This window comes from Hibiscus syriacus, unplaced genomic scaffold (genome assembly GCF_006381635.1).
Source record: "Hibiscus syriacus cultivar Baekdansim isolate YM2019G1 unplaced genomic scaffold, ASM638163v2 tig00112699_pilon, whole genome shotgun sequence".
Classification (NCBI taxonomy): domain Eukaryota; kingdom Viridiplantae; phylum Streptophyta; class Magnoliopsida; order Malvales; family Malvaceae; genus Hibiscus; species Hibiscus syriacus.
In genome coordinates, this window is record NW_024063387.1 from 144836 (window position 1) to 165320 (window position 20485).

At 34.7% G+C, this 20485-nt stretch overlaps 1 protein-coding gene and 3 pseudogenes across 1 annotated transcript; all 4 read right to left on the minus strand.

Annotated features, from left to right (window-relative positions):
* Positions 1-290: 290 nt before the first annotated feature.
* LOC120182634 lies at positions 291-2941 on the minus strand (annotated as a pseudogene).
* A 2878-nt stretch (positions 2942-5819) lies between these two features.
* On the minus strand, positions 5820-7345 carry LOC120182636 (alpha-L-fucosidase 3-like). Its single transcript, XM_039187557.1, is given in 6 exon segments — positions 5820-6079; positions 6147-6395; positions 6398-6416; positions 6510-6679; positions 6767-6976; positions 7093-7345. Coding segments are annotated over 6 exon segments (1161 nt in total).
* A 917-nt stretch (positions 7346-8262) lies between these two features.
* Positions 8263-11171, minus strand: LOC120182621 (annotated as a pseudogene).
* Positions 11172-12371: 1200 nt separating this feature from the next.
* Positions 12372-14542, minus strand: LOC120182637 (annotated as a pseudogene).
* Positions 14543-20485: the final 5943 nt, after the last annotated feature.

Consider the following 20485-nt stretch of genomic DNA (forward strand, 5'->3'; position numbering starts at 1 on the left):
AAACACATATTTTTCGATATGATTCATGTACCTTGGAGGATCTCACAGATTCCTTGTGTGTTATAAATTATTATGAGTTCCCTGATTGATCGTATACATTAGGCTTAATAATAAATAACTTAAGAAATATTAGGTTTAATCATAAAAAATAATAAAAAATTATATTCAAACTTATCGATTAATTAAACATGTTAAATTTTTATATAAAAAATCTTAATTTTTTTTCTTTTGATCTTTCAAACTAGCACACAAAATAAGCCCAGCTTTCTGGAATACCATGGAGGAGTTCCATCAAAACAACACACTATCCTTCTTTCGTGTTATGCCTCTTGACTAAGGTTGTTGATATCCGATAATGCAGAAAAAGAAGGAAACCATAGTTCTACACGAGTCCTACCTGCTCCGAGAGCGGCATCGGTGGTCCGGGGTGAAATGACACGGACAACACAGCCATAACTTTCTAGTATTTCACGTGCTACAGTCAGCCCGGCGACAAAATTCCATGTCATGTTGTCTTCAATCATGTTTTCCGAGAAGAGTTCGCCACTAAATGGTGTGAGGGAATGCATCTGTGTCAGCAAATGCATGTAACAGTGGAACAATTCATTTCGGGTGAGCATGCGATAAAGCACAAAACCAAGGAAAATAAATGCCATTGGGCATATCAATTATCGTCTTCTCATAAACCTTTCAGATTTCACAAAGGCATCTTAACGCAGGAACTATAGACCATATGAGATCATCCGAAATAAGGCAACAAATAAACTTAATCTATGACAAGTAGCATGAATCCCACTTATAAATAATCCAAAGAACATGCAAGGAACATGAACTACAGAAGGTACCAAGGAAACAAGAACAGCAAATGCTACTTTATCAGTGAAAATATTTCTCAAAAGTTGCGAACTTTAGTTAAATCTAAATGTTGAAGGGTAAAAGTAAAAAAGAAATGAAGTTTGGTTTAAGGTCGTAAAACCTATTTATTTCTGTTTCAAGCTTTTAGTTTCAATACTATAGAAAAAGGCCCCCCTCAACCTATTACTCTGAAAATCAATTAGCGAACTGTAAATTGCCGTTGTTCTCATATTGAGATGATGAAAAAAAGGCTTACCGTTGACTATTTGCCTATAACATTTAGCAAACTTTGCATTTCCTACATAACTGGAGTGACACTAAGCATTAATGAACAAATAGATTTATTGATGGGGCAGCTAGCAACGGAAACGATATAACAATGGCAACAAAGGCTGTCACAGAGGAAAAGAAGTTCCAACAATACCATGTAGTGCATATCTGGCCCGACATCATCTATTACCAGTAAAGCACCACCTGCTGGTGCACTGGTAGAAACAATTTCAACCTTCCCACCAACCTGGGTACGTAATAATGCACCCTCTATCAAATTGATCAAGGCTTGGCGCAAAGCAGGTTCTTCTATAGCCACTTGCAAAGGCTGTGAAAGTTCACTTAGTTCCACAATGCGTTGCTGCTGATGAGCAAGAGGTTTCGCAGCATCAACTAAATCAGCGAGTACACATCAGAAATATTGCAGGACTTCCTGATAAAAAAGAACGAGTACAATGAAAATAATAATAAAAATACTGCTAAATGAAATCGACAGTAGAAATATATTGCACGTCCAATAAGGGATGTGGCCGGATTGCATTCAATTGAAACACAACCAAGTGATTTATTCTCAAGGCTATTTTAAGTAAAGATTGCAGTTTAGCCTATATTCAGCGTTAGACTACAACATAGGCTACAGTAAAGTTCAGGCTATAAACTGAATAGTCTCCAATAATTATCTTCATAAACAATTTTCTACATGATTTCTAAAATAAAATTTCAACAGTGAATGAGGTGTCTACAACTGTAGTATAATTGATATAATTAAGCACCATTCTAGTTTTCCTTTTTATGAGGTGGTGGACTCGTGTAATTGCTGGAAGGACATTGCATACCTGATCCCTTCCTCTTGTAATTGGCCAAGAGCCAGTGGTGGCATTGGCATCTCTAGATCCTTGCTTGTTATACTTAAAGGTAGTAAACCAGAGGTTTCTGAACTATTGTTGCCTTGTTGGAACTATCCCGAGAAATCATCTGATAATTGAGATATCAGCGACTCGGGCCGGGAATGAGTTGAATTACGCATCTTTTGCAAAGATTCTTCATTGTAGCGCATTATATTAGCCTAAAGAAAAGTCAGATGGGAAAGTTAATAGAAGTTAATATGTTGCATTCTTCATATAAAAAAATATATTACAGAACCCAAATCCATGAGAAGTTTGATAGCAGGCTAGTAGTTCCAAATTGACAACTGTGAATATATACATGAAGGAAAGCAATGACAGTATGCATGCGTGTATCTGTACATGATCTGAGAGTAAAGTTACCTTTGTCAAGTGAACAACATCTTGTAGTTCTGTCACACCCCAAATTAGGGCATAAAATTTTCTTAAATATTTATTCCGAGGACTAAATTGAAAATTTAATTAAATTCAAGGATCATAGTGAAATTTTGATTAAAATTAGATCTAAATTACTAAAGCAACTAAAAATGAATGACCTATAGTGTAATTATACATTTTTAAGGTGGGTTTAAATACCCAAAAATCCATAAATTTCCATTTCTGGAAAGTTTAAACCTCTCTCTCTCTCTCTCTCTCTCTCTCTCTCTCTCTCTCTCTCTCTCTCTCTCTCTCTCTCTCTCTCTCTCTCTCACTCTCTCTCTCTCTCCCTCCCTCCAATCTTTCTTCTTTTAGTAGAAAATCTTTAATCGACGTTTCGTCGTCGACCTTTGTTTTGTTTTGACACCTCCTGCACATCGTGTTCCCCACCTCATCCCGAGTACATCGGCGTCCATCTTGTTTCTGTTGCCGTCGGCGTGTGAGGGGTGAGGAAGATCAAGTTTATGATGTTGTGAAATTGAACTCTTCACCATTCACTACTGTGAACCGAGCTTAATAAGTGTCTCAAAACCCCTTAAAATGCATATAAATTTTTTTTTATAATTTTTCCGACCCTAGAAGGCCCCACACACGCCGCCGCTGCGCGTGGGGAAGGTCTACTGCCTGGTGGGCTTCTAGAAGTTGTCCAACTTGATCCGACCCGCCTGCCCAATTCGACCCTCATGTTCAACCCGACTTGGTCCAACCCGAACCGAACTGGTTAGCTGTTAACTGCCGTTGATTTTTTTTGAAAACCTCCATCTTGACGTTTTTCGACGTCCCGAATCCGATTTTGCAATATGTTTTGCCAAATTCTTACCCAAAAGTCATGAATCGTGCCCGTTAATCCGAAAATGCTTAGTATTTTTAGTATTTTTTCTTATTTATTTGAGGTTTGATTATGAAATTAATTCGAGTATATAATTTTATGAAGATACTCGTGTTTCCCCGATCGAGGTCAATTAGATCCGGTGCTTCTCGTCCATTAGATCCGCTCGATTCGTGTTCTTCGAGAATTACTCGTAGGTAAATTGTTTAAATAGAGGTTAGTATTATTCATATGAGGATTTTGATATAGATTTTTTGATTCGTAAGATCTAGCGCTTCTGTTGATCGTGATCGATAAACTCAGTAGTAAGCTTTCCTATCAGACTACTTAGATTGGTACATGTGTGTTTCCTGATGGTGTTACATTACTATTTTAAACTATTTATCTGAACTATTTTTAGATTTTTTAATGATACTAAATATTTGTACGACATGATACATGACATTTTGAATACTGTTTATTTGATATCTGATTTACACTATATTTTTTTATATGATCTATGATTACTGTATTTTCTGTATATGATTTCTGAGTATAGAATATTTTCATTTTTAATGTATTAAATTACCGTTTTCACTTGAATACATACATGTTTATTACTGTCATTGTGGGTATTATTGGAGTAAGTATATTAGGCCTAGTCTATGACTTGTAAGACCTTACCGCAGACTCCTCTATTTTGTACACATGGTAAGTCCTTACCGCATGTCCTTATACTATATGTATAAGGCCCTTACCGAGTGTACAGGTGGGTGTATGGTTCTGGAGAACCTACACATTCTAGTGTTCGGATGAGGGTAATGTTCGTATTTTTAAAGATGGTTGATGAATTTTTTTACTAAAGTATTTTATCTGTATGTTTTTATACACCGTAAGGATCACATTGGGCTATTTTGCTCAGTTTGTAAATCTTAACTTTTTCAGATAGTAACAGACCGTAGATTAGCATACATGACTTCAGGAGTACAAACTACTCTTATTTTTGTACCGCTATATATCTCTATATGCTTTTAGTTAAAAGAAAGAATTACATTTCCACCATTTAATAAAAAAATTATTGAGAATATTTTTTCTCGCCTGATGAAAATAATGATAAAATATAAAATAATTTTTTTAATATCAATATTTTCTACTAATTAAACACACTTAATTTTGTGGAAGGTTCTTCTCTTTGCCCGGTTCCATCCGGTTTAGGAAACCAGAACAGACCTTGAGTTCAGGGATTTTGTGCCCTGTTCAAATAATCGAACTAATTCGGTTAATCGGCCGAACCGAATTAGTTTGATTAATTTGGTTCGATTATCGAATTAGTTCGATCGGTTAACAGTTAAGAAAATTTTTAGAATTCGGTTCGAAATCGGTTAATTAAACCGAAATTAAATTTTTAATATTAAATATATTATATATAACATATGGACTCAGCCCAAACCATTTAAAACCAATTAATAATTTAATATCCAATAACTTTTAAACATAAATAAATATTAATTAATTAAAAAAATTATATAAAATTTTTATTTTATAATTATATATTATTTAAATTAATTGTAAATTATTTTTTTAATTAAAAATATTAAATATATTACATATAACACATGGGCTCAGCCAAAACCATTTAAAACTCAATTAATAATTTAAGATCTAATAACTTTTAAACCTAAATCAATATTACTCAATTAAAAAATTCGATTAATTAGGTTATGGTTAATTCAGTTCGGTTTTAACTGATTGAACAACCCTAGTGCCCCCATTGTTTACTCGGTTTTTTTTACAATAGGGCAAACAATTTAATTAATTAACCTAATAAGGTATATAAAAGTTTATTTAGGGATCTACGACATTTGTTATTGTGATTTACAACTTACTATGTCGAGGAGACGAGTTTAAAAAAATATTTTATTTAAATTTTTTATCTTGATGTGATAAAATTTTTAAAAATATTTTATTAGAACTCTTCATTTCAACGTGACGAGTTTCTTGAATATTATAACAAATGCGGTAGAACTCAAAAAAAAAAAACTTTTATATATCTTATTGGGTTAATTAATAAAACAAGATACCAAATTGAGCAAAAAAAAAAAAACCATATTTACTAAGCTTTCGAGCTTTGTAAGTCCTTTGGGCCTTTCCTCTGGACCCATGGATGAACTGATGTTGAACAAAATGATTAACTATTTTTTATTTATAAAAATTATCTATATTTAAAATATATTTAAAAAATAAAATTTATTTTAATAATAAAAATATAAAAATATTTTATTAACTTATATAAAGCATATTTTATTAACATTTTTGAATTTATACATATTGAAAATTAGATTAATTTGTGAAGTTAAACCTCTTTTGTTATTTTTACTTAACAATTTGGTTAATTATTTAATTCCATAAAGAGATAAATAAATGAAATAATTGAATAAGAAAACTATTAATTAGAGATAAAAATCCAAATTAAGGCTTAAGCTGAACACTAAACTTCCTGAATCCACAGAAACGGAAGCAGCAGCAGCTGATATTGTAAAAAGAGCTAGGTTCCCCTTCCTAGCTTAATTCCTATAACAAGCCTTATTTAATGGAGTTGGAGGATGTGAAAATGAACCATCAACGATCCGTTCGAATATGAACTTATTAGCCGCTTGAGTGAAATGAACCCCATCCCAGATTACGGCACTCGAAGGATCTTTGCATGGAGCTCCCACCAACACTTCCTTCCCATGTTTATTAATCTTTGATCCACACCCATGTTCCTTGTTGTAGTTGTACTTCCCACCATGGCCGCAGCATGTTCTAAGAGGTTGCTTGAACCCTGCATACCCATTTGTCAATACTGCATTTTCATAGAGTTTTCAGTTGTTGCATAAAGGAGGACTCACCATGCTTTCTTCCTTCGCTAATCAGCGAGTATTTCACCGAGTAAACATCGACATAAGTGATGGCTGCATCGCCCAAATCTCGACGCAACTGCTCCACCGTCTTTTTCAGTCCCCGGTTGAAGAACCGGGCGACGTCGTTGAACGGAGACGCGCATCCGTGTTCATCGATTTGCCCTGCTAAGACCGGGATCCGCTCCATTACGTACGGTAAACACCCTACTGGACCTGTGTTGTGTATCCAAAAGTATCTCCCCCTTGGCTATATATGTACTGTACAGTTGCAAGTTACATAGTAATAATCAATGCTTAATTGTATTCAAACATTTGGTCCAATGATTAATGATCAAGGTTTGATTTACTAGCCTGAATTATATTCTGGAACTGACTAAGCACATCGGGAACAAAGGCTCGAACTTCGTCGGTTGACATGTTTGAGAAGTAGCCGGCGGTGAGATCATTTTGGCCAATGTCGAAGGTGTATAAGGCATTTGAGAAGTGTCCTTCCTTTGGCATTAAGGCTTCATAAACTCCTCCTACAAACATTGATAATAATCAAAACAGTTCACATGTTTTATCCAGAAACAGGTGGCTTTTCAGGCAGAAATGTCCTGAAATATTACCTTGTTTACGAGCTGCTAGTGACCTTCTATGAAAATCATTGAACTCGTAATATTGCACGTCCAACGAGATGGGGCTGAAACCGCTTTGATGCAGAGTTGTGTTTTGAGGTCTTACGGTGGATCCAGCGGTGGCGAAGTTAGCTCCATGGCTAAAGTTGGTCCCCACGGCGTCAAGAAATGCACTTAGATAAGGTAACCCGAGGCTCTCCGCTGAACGTTAAACAAATGTTAACATGCATCGATCACTCGTAAAAGACCTTTATTCTTTGAAATTTTGAGTTGTAGGGAACTATCAGAATGTAATTAGCTGAGACGTAAAAGAGTACCTATGAAGTCGATCACAAGGCGGCCATCGGTATAGCGGCCAGCAGGGCCGCCAAAGAAAGAGAAACCATTAGGAGGAGGAGCTTGACCGAATGCGGCTGACAAGCCTCCGGTGTCGGAGTTAGAGTCACCAAAGTTGAATATTGCAGGAAATTGGCAAGGCTTTTTTGCAAGCACCAGGTCAATAGGTGCAAGGTTCAATAAGGAGAGAGCAAAGATAGTGATGAAAAAAGTGGAAGATGAATCAGAAGACATGGCTGTAAAACAATTGGAAAAAGGAGAGTTAAGTGTGCAACTCAACGATCAACAGAGGTGTCTACTTACAGAAGACAGACTGACCATTAATGAATAATATAGTAAATAAGATTCTGTTTTGAGTAATCCAAACAAATACAAAAATGGGTTAAGATTTTGTCTTATCTGAAATACTCTGCAGATATTTTTGGTGATTTCATAATCTTTTTAGAATTCTCAATTTCGAACAAATAGCATATTAGTTTATATAACAAATATATTATATTTAAATTATTTTAAAAATGATTTTCTTAAGAACACTTGATCATTTAAGATTACGATTTGTTCATTGATTTGCCTTGTTTTGATGACTATGAATGAATCAGCACTTACCAGTAATTTTAATGGGGGAATTTATCATAAACAGGGTGCTCAAAAGAGAAATCATGGCAGGCACGATTGTCTAGGTTGTAATAATACAAGGAAAACAGTCTTAAGCAAAGGTTGATGCTTTTGTTGCGTTTCTCTTTATCAATAGTTTCTATTTTTTTTTGTTATTTTTATCAAATTCTGAAATTTTAAATATATAGAAATTACTCAGCCAGGATAGTTTATTTGTAGCACATGTACTATAACATAGAGAAAAATTAGCACTCATAATTATTTATACAAAATATTTTGCATGTGTTAAAATTGAAATCATGCACTTTAAGGAAATATTGGTAACAGTAAAAATAACAGAAGCCATATTGATAAAACTTAATAGAGAGATTCGTATCAGGGAAAAAAAGCAGTCACTTCTGCTTAGCCTATAGGAGAAAGTCTAAAACTTGCAATAGGTAAAAGACCATCAAAACGACCTAGTTTTGCAGTGCAAACAGTACAAAAGGCCTCGGTCCGCTCCTTCGTGTCAAATGTATCCTCTTCACATCAGTCAGCAAGCTATTGGCGCTTGGAATGAAGAGACATGTGGCAAGCTTTAGTGATGGGAGTTGGAGGGTCTGAAAGCCATCCAACAACAACCTTGTTAGCGATCCACAGATTTGCAGCATGGGAGTAATGGATGCCATCCCAACTTATATAAGCTGAAGGATTGCTGCATGAAGTCGACAAAGTTGCAGTCCCATTCTCAGTATTCTTCCTCCAGCACATTTTATCCCGATAATGCCCGCAGCAATACTCGAGTGGATTTGCATATCCTGCAATAAAGGGTCGGTGTTTCATATAGAACACACACAGTGAATGTGAAGCTATTATCTTTTATAACTTGGTTGTGGAACAAAATGATTTGGCAACTGAGCTTACCATGGTGCTTTCCATCAGAAATCAAAGAATATTTAGCTGAATAAATATCAACATAAGTCAGCGCTGCATCTGGGAATTGCATCCGAAGTTGGATAACACTCTCTTTCAGCTGCCTGTTAAATTCTTGAGCAACCTCATTATGAGAACTTATGCAACCATTTCGATCCACATTTTCAGTTACTGGAGTATAATATAGAACGTGGAAGGGCAGACAACCTATTGGACCTGTGTTGTGTATCCAAAATATCCTTGCTCCGTTTTGATGTAGTCGCTGAAAAGGGAAACAAATGGAAGTTAACCTTAAACATAAATTTTAACATTTCAACTATTTGCATACATTAACCTGATTTGGATAGAGGAGACTTGAAGGGAATTTTTATTATGTCGTTTTTCTTCTTCTTCATTTTTTTTATTATGGTCCATATCCGTTTTATGATCCATGTTCAGGGTTCGTGGCTGTCCCTTCAAGTAATGTCATCTCTAAGTTTCAAACTTATTATATTGTTCTTATTAGCATTGGGAGGATTGTTTCAGCAAAGAGCATTCCAAGTGGAAATAAAGGCAGTCATCAAAACTGGTTGTCTTTCCCTTTATGCAGTTTCAAATTGACAGACTTCATGAACTGAGATATATATGGAGATATGCCAAATCTTTTAAGATTTTTGAAGATACTAAGTTTCCTGGTAAATTATGATTGTTCTCATAGGGTAGGAAAACACGGTCCTCAGTTTTGGCTAATAAGATCTTGAAGATATCAATTCTCAAGCATCATCTCCTTTTTCTTGTCTACCATGGAAATGCAACAATAACAAACAAACAAAGCCCTTAACAGCTCTGCCTAGGGCAATAACAAATGAAAAAGATATATGTTCAAAGCATCAAAGTGTCTAAATATGCTTTAAAGCAAGCTTCATGCTAGGGAAATATCATATAGAAGAATCATAGATAAACGGATTTTACAAAATCACGTCAATCTCCTACAACCGTAAGAAAACCAAGAGAAATATATTGTGTAAGCATAACATCTAGTTACCTTAACAGCCTGAGCAAACTCGTTGATAACTTCAGGAATTGATTCTATAACCTGTTTCTCTGCCATTGACTTGAATGCACAATCAAGATCAATTTGCCCAATATCAAATGTGTAAAGTGCTTGTGAGAAGTCCTCTGGTCTTGGTAGCGTGCTCTTAATGTTGGAACCCACACCTGGAAAGAAAAAGAAGAAATATAAGAAAAAACCATCCGAAAACTTCGAGCATTATTCTAGTTTAGAATTTACAGTTCTTTTGCCCCTAATTCTTGAATTATTTCTAACCTTCTTTATAAAGCTCATTTACTCGCTCTTTGAACTGTTCAAATTGCGCAAGTTGTATGTCAAGAGAAATGGGGCTATACCCCATCTTAACATTCTCGCATCCAGTGGCTGAATTGTAGACCCTCCCGTAGCAAAATTAGCTCCATGCCGGAAGTTTGTACTGATAGAGTCCAGATAAGCACTCAAATATGGCAGTCCCAAATTCTCAGCTGCAGGGTACAATAACCGAGTTTAGTACAAGAGAGAAACAAAATGCATTCTTATGATTTTACCACCAAGCAGATCAACATTCAGTCTGTAAACTTGATCAAACGGACCCTTTAAGTGATTAGTTCAAAGTTCATCCCAAACACAAGATTGTCTTTAGGAACCGAGTAATCAAAATTGATCTTATAAAGTAGAGATCTTAAACTACTCAGCAGTCAGTAGATCACTTATAGAACAGGATTAACATGAAATGTTCCACTACATGCAAAGTTGACTCATAGTATGGAGGAAATTTCACCTTAACCCTAAAACATAACCATAATTGAAACTTAAGAAATGAAAAAAAATCCCAACTTTAAGCTTAACCTCGATGTATTGAATCATTGAAAGTCCCAAGTTCTAACCTTTCGGGGATAGAAGTGAAAAGCCAGTGAACTAAAAATAAAACAAATGATCCGCCGCAAACAGATAAGTCTTTCATAAGATGCATCCAAAAGAACATACAAGTTCATGAATATCCAAGGAATGAAAAGAAGAAAGAAAAGACTCACAGACCAATGAAATCGATAATCAGTTTGCCATTGCAATATCTCCCAGATGGCTTTTGGAAGAAAGTATTTCCATTGGGCAAAGGAATCCGGTGGAACGCAGCGGACTATCCACCCGTGTCAGAATTGGAATCACCGAAGTTGAATACGGCAGGAAAATAACAACTCCCGGCTTGGCCAAGATCCCTTTGCCTTCCACTGAGCAAGAAAAGAGAGAATGCTACGGCAAAGAAGGCTGCTATCGTGAAAGTTTTAATGCTGTTTTTCGAAGCCCAAGCAGTATTCCATCTCCCACTGATACCAGTACCAACATTGGGTCTAGTCACTTCCATGCTAATTCTCTTCCGGGACTTTTATCAAACAGGTTGATGATTAACGCTTAGCGGTCAACGTGTGCCGTCCTCTACGTAAAACCATAAGGTAAGCTCACATCTTAGATCAATAGTATAATAGTAATGAGATCCGACAAGGGTGCGTTCTCCTGATTCGTAACGGGTGCAATGTCGCTGTCTTCACCCAATCAACTTCAAGTTCAACGATTACTCCGAACGACCGCCACTATTAATTAAAGGGTAAACTACACCCATGACCACTTAATTATGGGTATATTTTAATTTGACTACTTATCTTTCAATTTTATCTATCAACTACTTAACTATTTAAATAGTATCAATCAAGTCACTAACCGCTAACATTTAACAGGGAATTAAAAGATAGGTAGCTTAATTGATATCATTTCAATAATTGTGTGTTTGATTGATCAAATTAAAAGAATAATGGACAAATTAGAACACATCCATAATTAAGTGGCCATACTCGTAGTTTACCCTTAATTGAAATACATAGATTGGGATTGGAAAACAGTTCTCTTTTCCCTCATTGGGAAAACGGAAACAAATGCGATCCTTTAAGTTGCTCGAATGCTGCCGAAAACAAGCACGACCTAAAATTTTATGTTGGAATGAATAAATTTATAAAATTAAAAAAAATGAAAATTTTGGTTCATCCCTAAAAAGAATTATGGATTTAAGAACAATATTCTTAGATTTGCTGTTACGCATAGAGCATTAAAAAGTGCTCTTAAGTTGCTTGAATTTCGTTTTATCATTATTAATTGAAACTTGAAGTATTGAGTATAACATAAATAATGGAATTCAAGATCCTTCTTCTATCAAGAGCTTAATCCATGTTTTGAAAATCGGATCAGACCGTCCGGTTCAACCGAGAACAGCTGTGCTACTAGTGAACCGCAAGGAATCGCTGAACTGACTGTGAACCATTCGAACCGGACCGGAACCGCTAAGAATCGGCCATCAATAAAAAATTAAAAAAGTTAAAATTTTTATTTTTGAAGGTTAATCAACTTTTGTTTTGGTTTTAATGTGTAATGTTTGAAGATTTTTATTAGAAGTAAATCAAGTAATGAATGATGGAATTTTGGTGTTGTATTTAAGTATTATAATTGTGGGGATGTTTTTAGTTTTTTATTAAATGTTTTTGGTATTTTTATTTAGTTTTTTAAATAATTATGACGTTATCCGATTCTTTCGATTGGTCTGACCGGTTCGACTGATTGAACCAGTAGCACGACCGATTCGCTGAACGGTCCGGTTTTGAAAACCATGAGCTTAATTGAGCTCAATATCTAATACACAAACACAATATGTGAGCTTTACAGACAAGCTTTGGTTATAGGGACGGGGGGGATCCGAGAACGAGCCATCCAAAATACTATTGGCTACCCAATGGTTTGCAGCTTCAGTATAATGAATGCCATCCCAACTAATGTGTTTGGATGGATCACTGCAAGATGCTCCGAAGATTTCAGTACCGTTCACCACGGCCGACTTCCCACATTCGATGTGATAATCGCCAAAGCGCCCGCAACAGTTAATGAAAGGGTCGACAAAGCCTGCAATCGCCAAGTCGAATACGGATGTCAGTATGCTCAGCGGGAAAAGAAAATGTTAGAGAACCGCTAAGGCTGATGAGAGTCTAAAACGTTACCATATTTATGTGCTTCACTAATTAGAGAATATTTAGCTGAGTAGATATCCACATATGTAAGCCTTGCACCATGGAGCTTGGTCCTGAGTCTAGAAATCATGTCTTTAAGCTGCTTGTTGAATTCTTGAGCCAACTCATTGTAAGACTTAATGCAGCCAGTTTGATCGGCATTCTCAGGCTTTGGAGGGGAATTTATGACAAAAACAGGCAAGCATCCGATGGGACCGGTATTATGTATCCAAAACATTCTTGCTCCTTGTTGATATAGCTTCTGAAAATACACAACACCACGACTTTTCGACTTTGTGTAGTCTAAATCGAAGCAGATCACCACAATTAATAAGCAGCATATGAAATACCTCGATTGCCGTCGCGAATTGGATGATTATATTGGGAATGGATGCCTTAACCTGCTCCTCTGTAGTTGTTATAAGGCCATAATTCAGATCGTTCTGCCCACAATCTAACGTGTAAAGAGCCTTCGAAAACTCATTCGGTCTCGGAAGCCTGTCAGTAACATCCAAATTCTTGGCTGAAAAAAAATCAAGTATACAATGTTTTTCATTGCCATACATGAAAGAGATAATAAACCTTTTCTTAGAAACTGCGTATTGATTTCTGGAGCAGTCCGTAATGTATGCATATCTCTAACCTTGATTGTAAAGCTCATTGGTGCGATCTTTAAGTTGTTGAAACTGCAAGAGCTGTATATCAAGAGATAAGGGGTTAAAACCTGCACCAATTAATTCACCATTGGCTGGTTGAATCGTTGATCCGCTCGCTGCAAAATTCGCTCCATGACTGAAGTTCGATTCTGTTGCATCAAGGTAGGCACTCAAGAATGGCAATTTCAACTCATCAGCTGCACGGATTGATACCAAAAATAAAATCTCTCAGGTCTTCTTGCAAGGATCATCTCATCCGTGGATGCATATAAAAAGAACAAAAGCTGGTCCATGACATGGTGTCATAACAGAACTTTTTAAATATCCAAATATGATGTTTCAAGATAAAGCATAAACAAGTGTTCCCAACCATTTATGCCAAGTGAATTAAGCCACCCTTACCTATAAAATCGATGATTAGACGCCCATCGGAATACCGACCAGCAGGTTTACAGAAGAATGTCTCTCCGTAAGGGGGACGGACCCGACCAAACGTTGCGGAGACACTTCCAGTATCGGCGTTTGAATCCCCCAAGTTGTAAATTGCAGGAAAATGACAAGCACGGGATGAAACAAGCAATGAAGCCACAAGTAGTATACTGATTGCCACTGCCATTACACTCTTCTTGTGGCTAATACCAGCAAGGCTTCCTAAAAACCAGTCACACCTTTAATAGATGATTAACTAGTGATACGGAAACTTGTGTAGATTCAGATATTGAGAAGAATACGAGAATAAATTCAACTTATAAGCTAAGCTGAAATGACAGTAACAGAAAACTACCATGAGAGCCTAAGAAATGTACCTTAGATTGGGAGCTTCAGATTATCCTTTGTGGGAAAAGAAAAATGAAGAGGATCTAGTTGTAGTTGTAGATTGAGAGTTGAGGGTCAACTTATAGAACTTGATCCGCATGATCTGTAAATCTTCAACCCTGGAACCGTAGAAGGCAAATCTCTATCAGAAAAATTCTGTTTTACTTTTAATTTAATATATGCTAGTTGGGATTAAAATAATGAGGAAATTCGTAGCTCATAGATTGCTCCTGCAAGAAAGGAAACATAAAATAAACTGATGAATATCACCGCCACTGAGCTTCGAGTTATAAACGAGTCACTTAATTATTCGACCATAATAAATTACTTTAACATGATAGTCAAACAAACCCATTATCTTAGTTGAGCTTCATTTTTATTACACGACATGAAACGTGAGGTACAACAAGCTTTGTGTCGTAACCAGTTTTCGTCCGGACACGAATTTTTACTTGACGGGAAAAATAAAATGAATAAATAAATGATTTTGATTTTAAAAAATATTTTGGGAGTCATCATTGACCCTTTTGGGTTAGGTAAGTCAAATATAAAAATCTTTTAAAATAGTTTTTAAGAAAATATAATTTAAAAGATAAACTGATCTGCGTATAACAAAAAAAATTCAGTAAAAAATGATTCGTGATCGGTTACGTTTAGGGAAGGATTAGCACCCTATAATACCCAAAATTGGTACACATTAATTATAAATTGTCTCTATTAGAAATTTAAGAATTCAAAATATATTTAATTCATAATCCTGTTATTTAGTATAATTTTAAGAAAATATATTAATATCTATAATTTAATATATATTTTTTAAGTTTTATAAAAAATATTTATTTACTTAGAAATATTAGAAAAGAAATTCTAGTTGCTTTAACACAACTCTTTCTTAATATTAAAAATAAATAAATATTAATAAAATTTCTCTAAAAATAATAAATTTAATTAATATATATATATTTATATAAAAGTATGATATTTATTTATTTAAAAATATTAGAAAGAACATCTAGTTATTTTAAGAATGTCCTTTAAAAAATAAATAAATATTAAAACATGATTAAAATAATTTATAAAATTAAATTAAATATATATATTTTATATAAGCATGATATTCATTATTTTTAAGATATCAGAATAGGATATCTAGTTATTTTAAGACTGCCCTTTCTTAATATTTTAAAATAAATAAATTATTAACTTATAAAATTAATCAAATAATATATTAATATGATTAAAATAAAATAATTTAAAATATTGAATTAAACATATAAAATTAAAATATAACTAAACATGGACTAAATAAATAAATTAAAACTATAGTATTAAAATATAAAATGAAAGTATTTAAAATTAGTGATTAAATTATAACATATTAAAATTAAATAAGCTAATTCGTAATTAGTTATTTAAAATTACAGTGGCTAAACATGCTATTTGACCTATTATTAATTTAGTGACTAAAATAAACATATATCAAATTAAAATAAATTAAAACATGCTTTCGGGATTAAAATATTAATTATTAAAATTATAATGGTTAAATCAAGTATTTGCCTAAAATCTATATATTTATGTCAGTGACTAAATTATAAAATAAATAAAATTAAGAGACCGAATTAAAAGGATCTAAATTTGATTTCAGTGACTAAAATATAAAGTTACAAATCTGTAATGGTTGCGGGTATAGTTTACCTATTAATAAATTATGCATATACCCCTCCCAAAACGACGTCGTTTGGGAAGGGGTATTTAAACCCTAATATGGCCAGCCCTTTGGGTCATTATCTCATTTTCTCCTTTCCTCTTCTCTTTCTAAAACCGAGAGAAGTATTTCTCTTTCGCTTCTCTCTAGGATTCCCTCACCAGAAGGAATCCGTTCGCTGGCCGGCAGCCTTACGCTGCCGCCAACCTCATCACCGGCCACCGTCGTCGGTTGCCGGAAAACACCAAATTTCCCCAAATAATATATCCGAGCGATCTAAACCTAAATTTGACCCAGTTTATCCTAAAAATCGATGGATTTTTCGCAGATTCGACTACAACAGTGGCGCATGTGGGGCGTGGAAACTCTGGTGGCGGTGTTGCTTCCTCGTAAGGCTTCTCTTAATTTTGGTTTCAATATTTTGGTGGTATTTGGTTGCTGGGTTGCTCGTTGCTCTCTGTCCCTTTATTTCGTAGGTTTGGTTGATGGCTTTATAGCCATCAACGACGTTCGTCTCGGACCGAGTAAAAGGGCTCATTTTGGTGAGTCACCAAACTATAGTGGTGACTCACCATAGCCCTCAACGTGGACGGTTCTCTTCAAGTCTTCTGGAGGCTCCCGTTGAAGCGTGGCAGCGGCTGTTGGAGATGTCAGAGAGGCGGCTGGCGTCGTGGCCCTAGGGTGATGATACCCTAGGGTTTCATCTAGAGGTCCTTAGACCGTTGGATCTCACAAGATCCAACGACTATGTTTGTTAGCGGATGAAGCATGAAATAAACCTTAACTGGGTTTAGGGTTTCTTTTAGGCCACTGAGTTGGGCTCTTGTAATTGGGCCGGTTTGTAATTGGGTTGGGTTTGATTTGGGACTGAAATGTAATAATAATAATAATAAATAAATAAAAAAATAATAATAATAATAAAATAAAAAACCAAATAGAAAAAACTAGTGTTTCAGCTGTCCCTCTTTGCTCATTCTTGTGTTAACGAGAATAGGGCAAAGACGAAAAGACAATAATTTTTTTTTCATTTGACTTCACTTGATTAGGATGGAAATGTTGAACAAGTTCTTATTCTTTGGGATTAGTTATTCTCATTATGAACTTTTCCACCGGGGATGACAATTTATCTCCTTTGTGATGTAATCTAGCAAAAAGTTGAACAAATTCTTATCATTATGAACTTATTCTTTTTTTAGATGAGTCCTTCTCATTATGAACTTTTCCACTAGGGATGAAAATTTATCTCCTTCTGTGATGTAATCTAGCAAAAAGTTGAACAAAGTATTCTCATTATGAACTTATTCTTTTTTTTTCCAGATGAGTTCTTCTCATTATGAACTTTCCTCTGGGGATGACAATTTATCTCCTTTGTGATGTAATCTAGCAAAAAGTTGAACAAATTCTTCCATTATGAACTCTTTCTGGAAATGTTGATCTTCAAAAGAGGGGTTGTTAATTCAGCTTCATATATGATGAATTAAGGCAAGGTTGAACAAATTCTTCTCATTATGAACTTCTTCTTCATCTTCAGATGAGTTCTTCTCATTATGAACACTTCTGGAAATGTTTATGCTTATCTATCTCCTTCTGTGATAGCTTCATGCAAAAGGTTGAACAAGTTCTTCTCATTATGAACTTCTTCTTCCTCTTCAAATAAGTTCTTCTCATTATGAACTTTATCTGGAAAAGTGTATGTTGATCTATCTCCTTCTGTGATAGAGTCTAGCAAAAGGTTGAACATTTTCTTCTCATTATGAACTTTTTCTCCCTCTTCATATAAGTTCTTCTCATTATGAACTTTCTCTGGAAAAATGTATGTTGATCTATCTCCTTCTGTGATAGAGTCTAGCAAAAGGTTGAACAAGTTCTTCTCATTACGAACTTTTTCTCCTTCTTCAGATGAGTTCTTCTCATTATGAACTCTTCTGGAAATGTTGATTCATCGAGTGATGAATTCGAATTTTTGTTGAAATCTTTGCTAATCTTTGAAATTCCTGTCAAATATTCAACATTGATAAAATGAATGAAAATGCCCTTATTTTTGCAAATGTCTAAATATGATGCATGAATATTAAGTTCATTTTTATTTGATTTCAAAGTGGCCAACTCGGTCTTCCTTCACTTAGTCAAAATCATTTCAAGCTGGTATTCTCTTTTTTTGGAAGAGACTCTATATCCTCTTTGCTTCATTTGCATGAAAGTCTCAGAAGAAATATTTTATTCATGAAGTTCTTGATGCGGTCAGAATTATGACCTTGTTGCCCCATTTTATCATGGATAACACCGGCTTTCTTTTCTTGGACTTGTGTAGAAATCCAATAAATCTTTCTTCTTTAAAAAGAGAATCTATCATCTTTGAAGAGAGAATCTATCATCTTTGAAGAATGTAGATGTAGATATGCAAAACTTAGTAGAGATAAATTAAGAGAGCAATATATGTTCTGATTTGACTCTTGAAACACATCATAAGGAGGATTTATCCTAATTTCTTTCATGTCTCCACATCTAATAAGATCTCGAACAAAGCCATTCAGACCATATTATGTCGAGATGCTTAATAACAACCTATTGTTCAATCTCAGTTGGCTCCACTAGTTTCTTGTTGTTAAAATTTCAACTCCCCTTCTGTGGAAAGAAATCTTCATCATATCTCACTTCTAACATTAGATTTGAAGAACACAAACTTCATCTCGAATCAATAAATGAAAACACCATATGATCGCAACATTGGTTCAGCACCATAATTACTGGTTCGTAAAACATTTGACAACACATTCATCCTTTCCTGTGGCTTCTGCCTATATTTTCAATGTTCGTAAATCATTTGACAACACATTCATCATTTCATGTGGTTTCTGATCAGATGCCTCATTAGTGAAGCTCTTCATAGTATTTGGAGTTTTGTATGGCTTTACAAGGACACTTAGGAACAAAGCTCAGTGGGAATATAAGTGGGACGCTTTGGCTTGCCAACTTCAAATCACCAAAATAATGCAACTGTATGATAAACAAAGCAATTATGTATAGTCAGCTCGATTGTCATTGATTCACCATTTTCATTCTTCATACTTTTCTGTTTGATTGGAAATATTTGCTCAAAGTACCCTGTTCCTTGCTCAAAATTCTTTTCTGCTTTTCTATTTTACTTGCTTCCAAATGACTCTATGATGGTAATAACTTGTTCGCTTTTCAACAATGATTGCAAATGTTGATAAGACTTACTTTGGATTCCATGCACTTAAAAGTATTAACATAAAGTGATATCCATAAATCTTTTGCTTATTTCAAAATATGTTAATCCATTTGCAAGATGTTTATATAAAGAATAAATTGAATTTCTAAAATAAATTGAATTTCAAAAAGATAAACTTGGAATCTATTAATAATATATAGAAATGTATTCAAAGTTATGGCAAACATAGGAATGATAAAAATTCAAATGACTCAATAAATTATTAGCAAAAGTATTTCTAAACTAATCAACTTGATATAATTTAGAGCACTGAGGTAAGCTTATGTCTGGAAGATCTCAAACGTTGCCAGAATGCTTGTAGATGTAAAGTTCCTCCTAAAATATCAAACTCTTAAGAGGGTTTAATTGCCAGATGCCTAATATCAACATGCATTTGAGCATCCTTTTCAGGTTTTCAACTCAAATCCTTCATTTGGTTACAAGATGCCTTTGAGGTTTTCATCTTGACCCTCTTTTTTTTCAAGCATTTATTTTCTTCTTGAAGCATAATATTTCTTGACAGAATCTGAGTTATTGGGTTTCTCAGAACTTTCCATCCATTTCTGCCAAGATCAACACTCCTCCAGAAAAGGCCTTTTTTTACAACATATGGTCCTTCCCAATTAGGCATCCATTTCCCACAGAAATCTTTATGTATAGGCAAGATCTTTTTCAGCACTAGATTACCCTCTTGGAATTCTCTTGGATGTACTTTCTTGTCATGAGACTTCATCATCCGTTTTTGATACATATGTCCATGACAAATAGCTTTCAATCTCTTCTCATCAATAAGGTTCAATTGATCAAATTGAGCTTGGATCAATTCAGACTCATCCAATTTTACCTCTCTCAAGATTCGAAGTGATGTGATCTCAACTTCATCGGTAAGACTGCTTCCATCCCATAGACTAAAGAAAAAGGCGTTGCCCCACAGTAGTTCGATATGCATATAAGGCAAAAAGTAACTTCTCGTGCCAATCTTTGTAAGTTTCAGTAGTCTTTGTAATGATTCTCTTGATGTTCTTATTTTCTGCTTCAACTGCCCCATTCATCTTTGGGCGATATGTCACTGAGTTTGCATGCTTGATTTAAACTGTGCACAAAGTTCAATCATCATTTGTTGTTCAAATTCAAAGCATTATCTGTAATGATTTTCTCTGGTAGCCCATACCGGCAGATTATTTCTTTCTTTATAATTTGCAAACTGTAGACCTATTAATATTGACATATGAAGCAGCTTCAGCCCACTTGGTAAAATAGTCAATTGCCACTAGGATGAAACAATGTCCATTTGATGATTTTGGTGTGATTGCCCCAATGACGTCTATTCCCCACATAGAAAATGGCCAAGGTGCTGT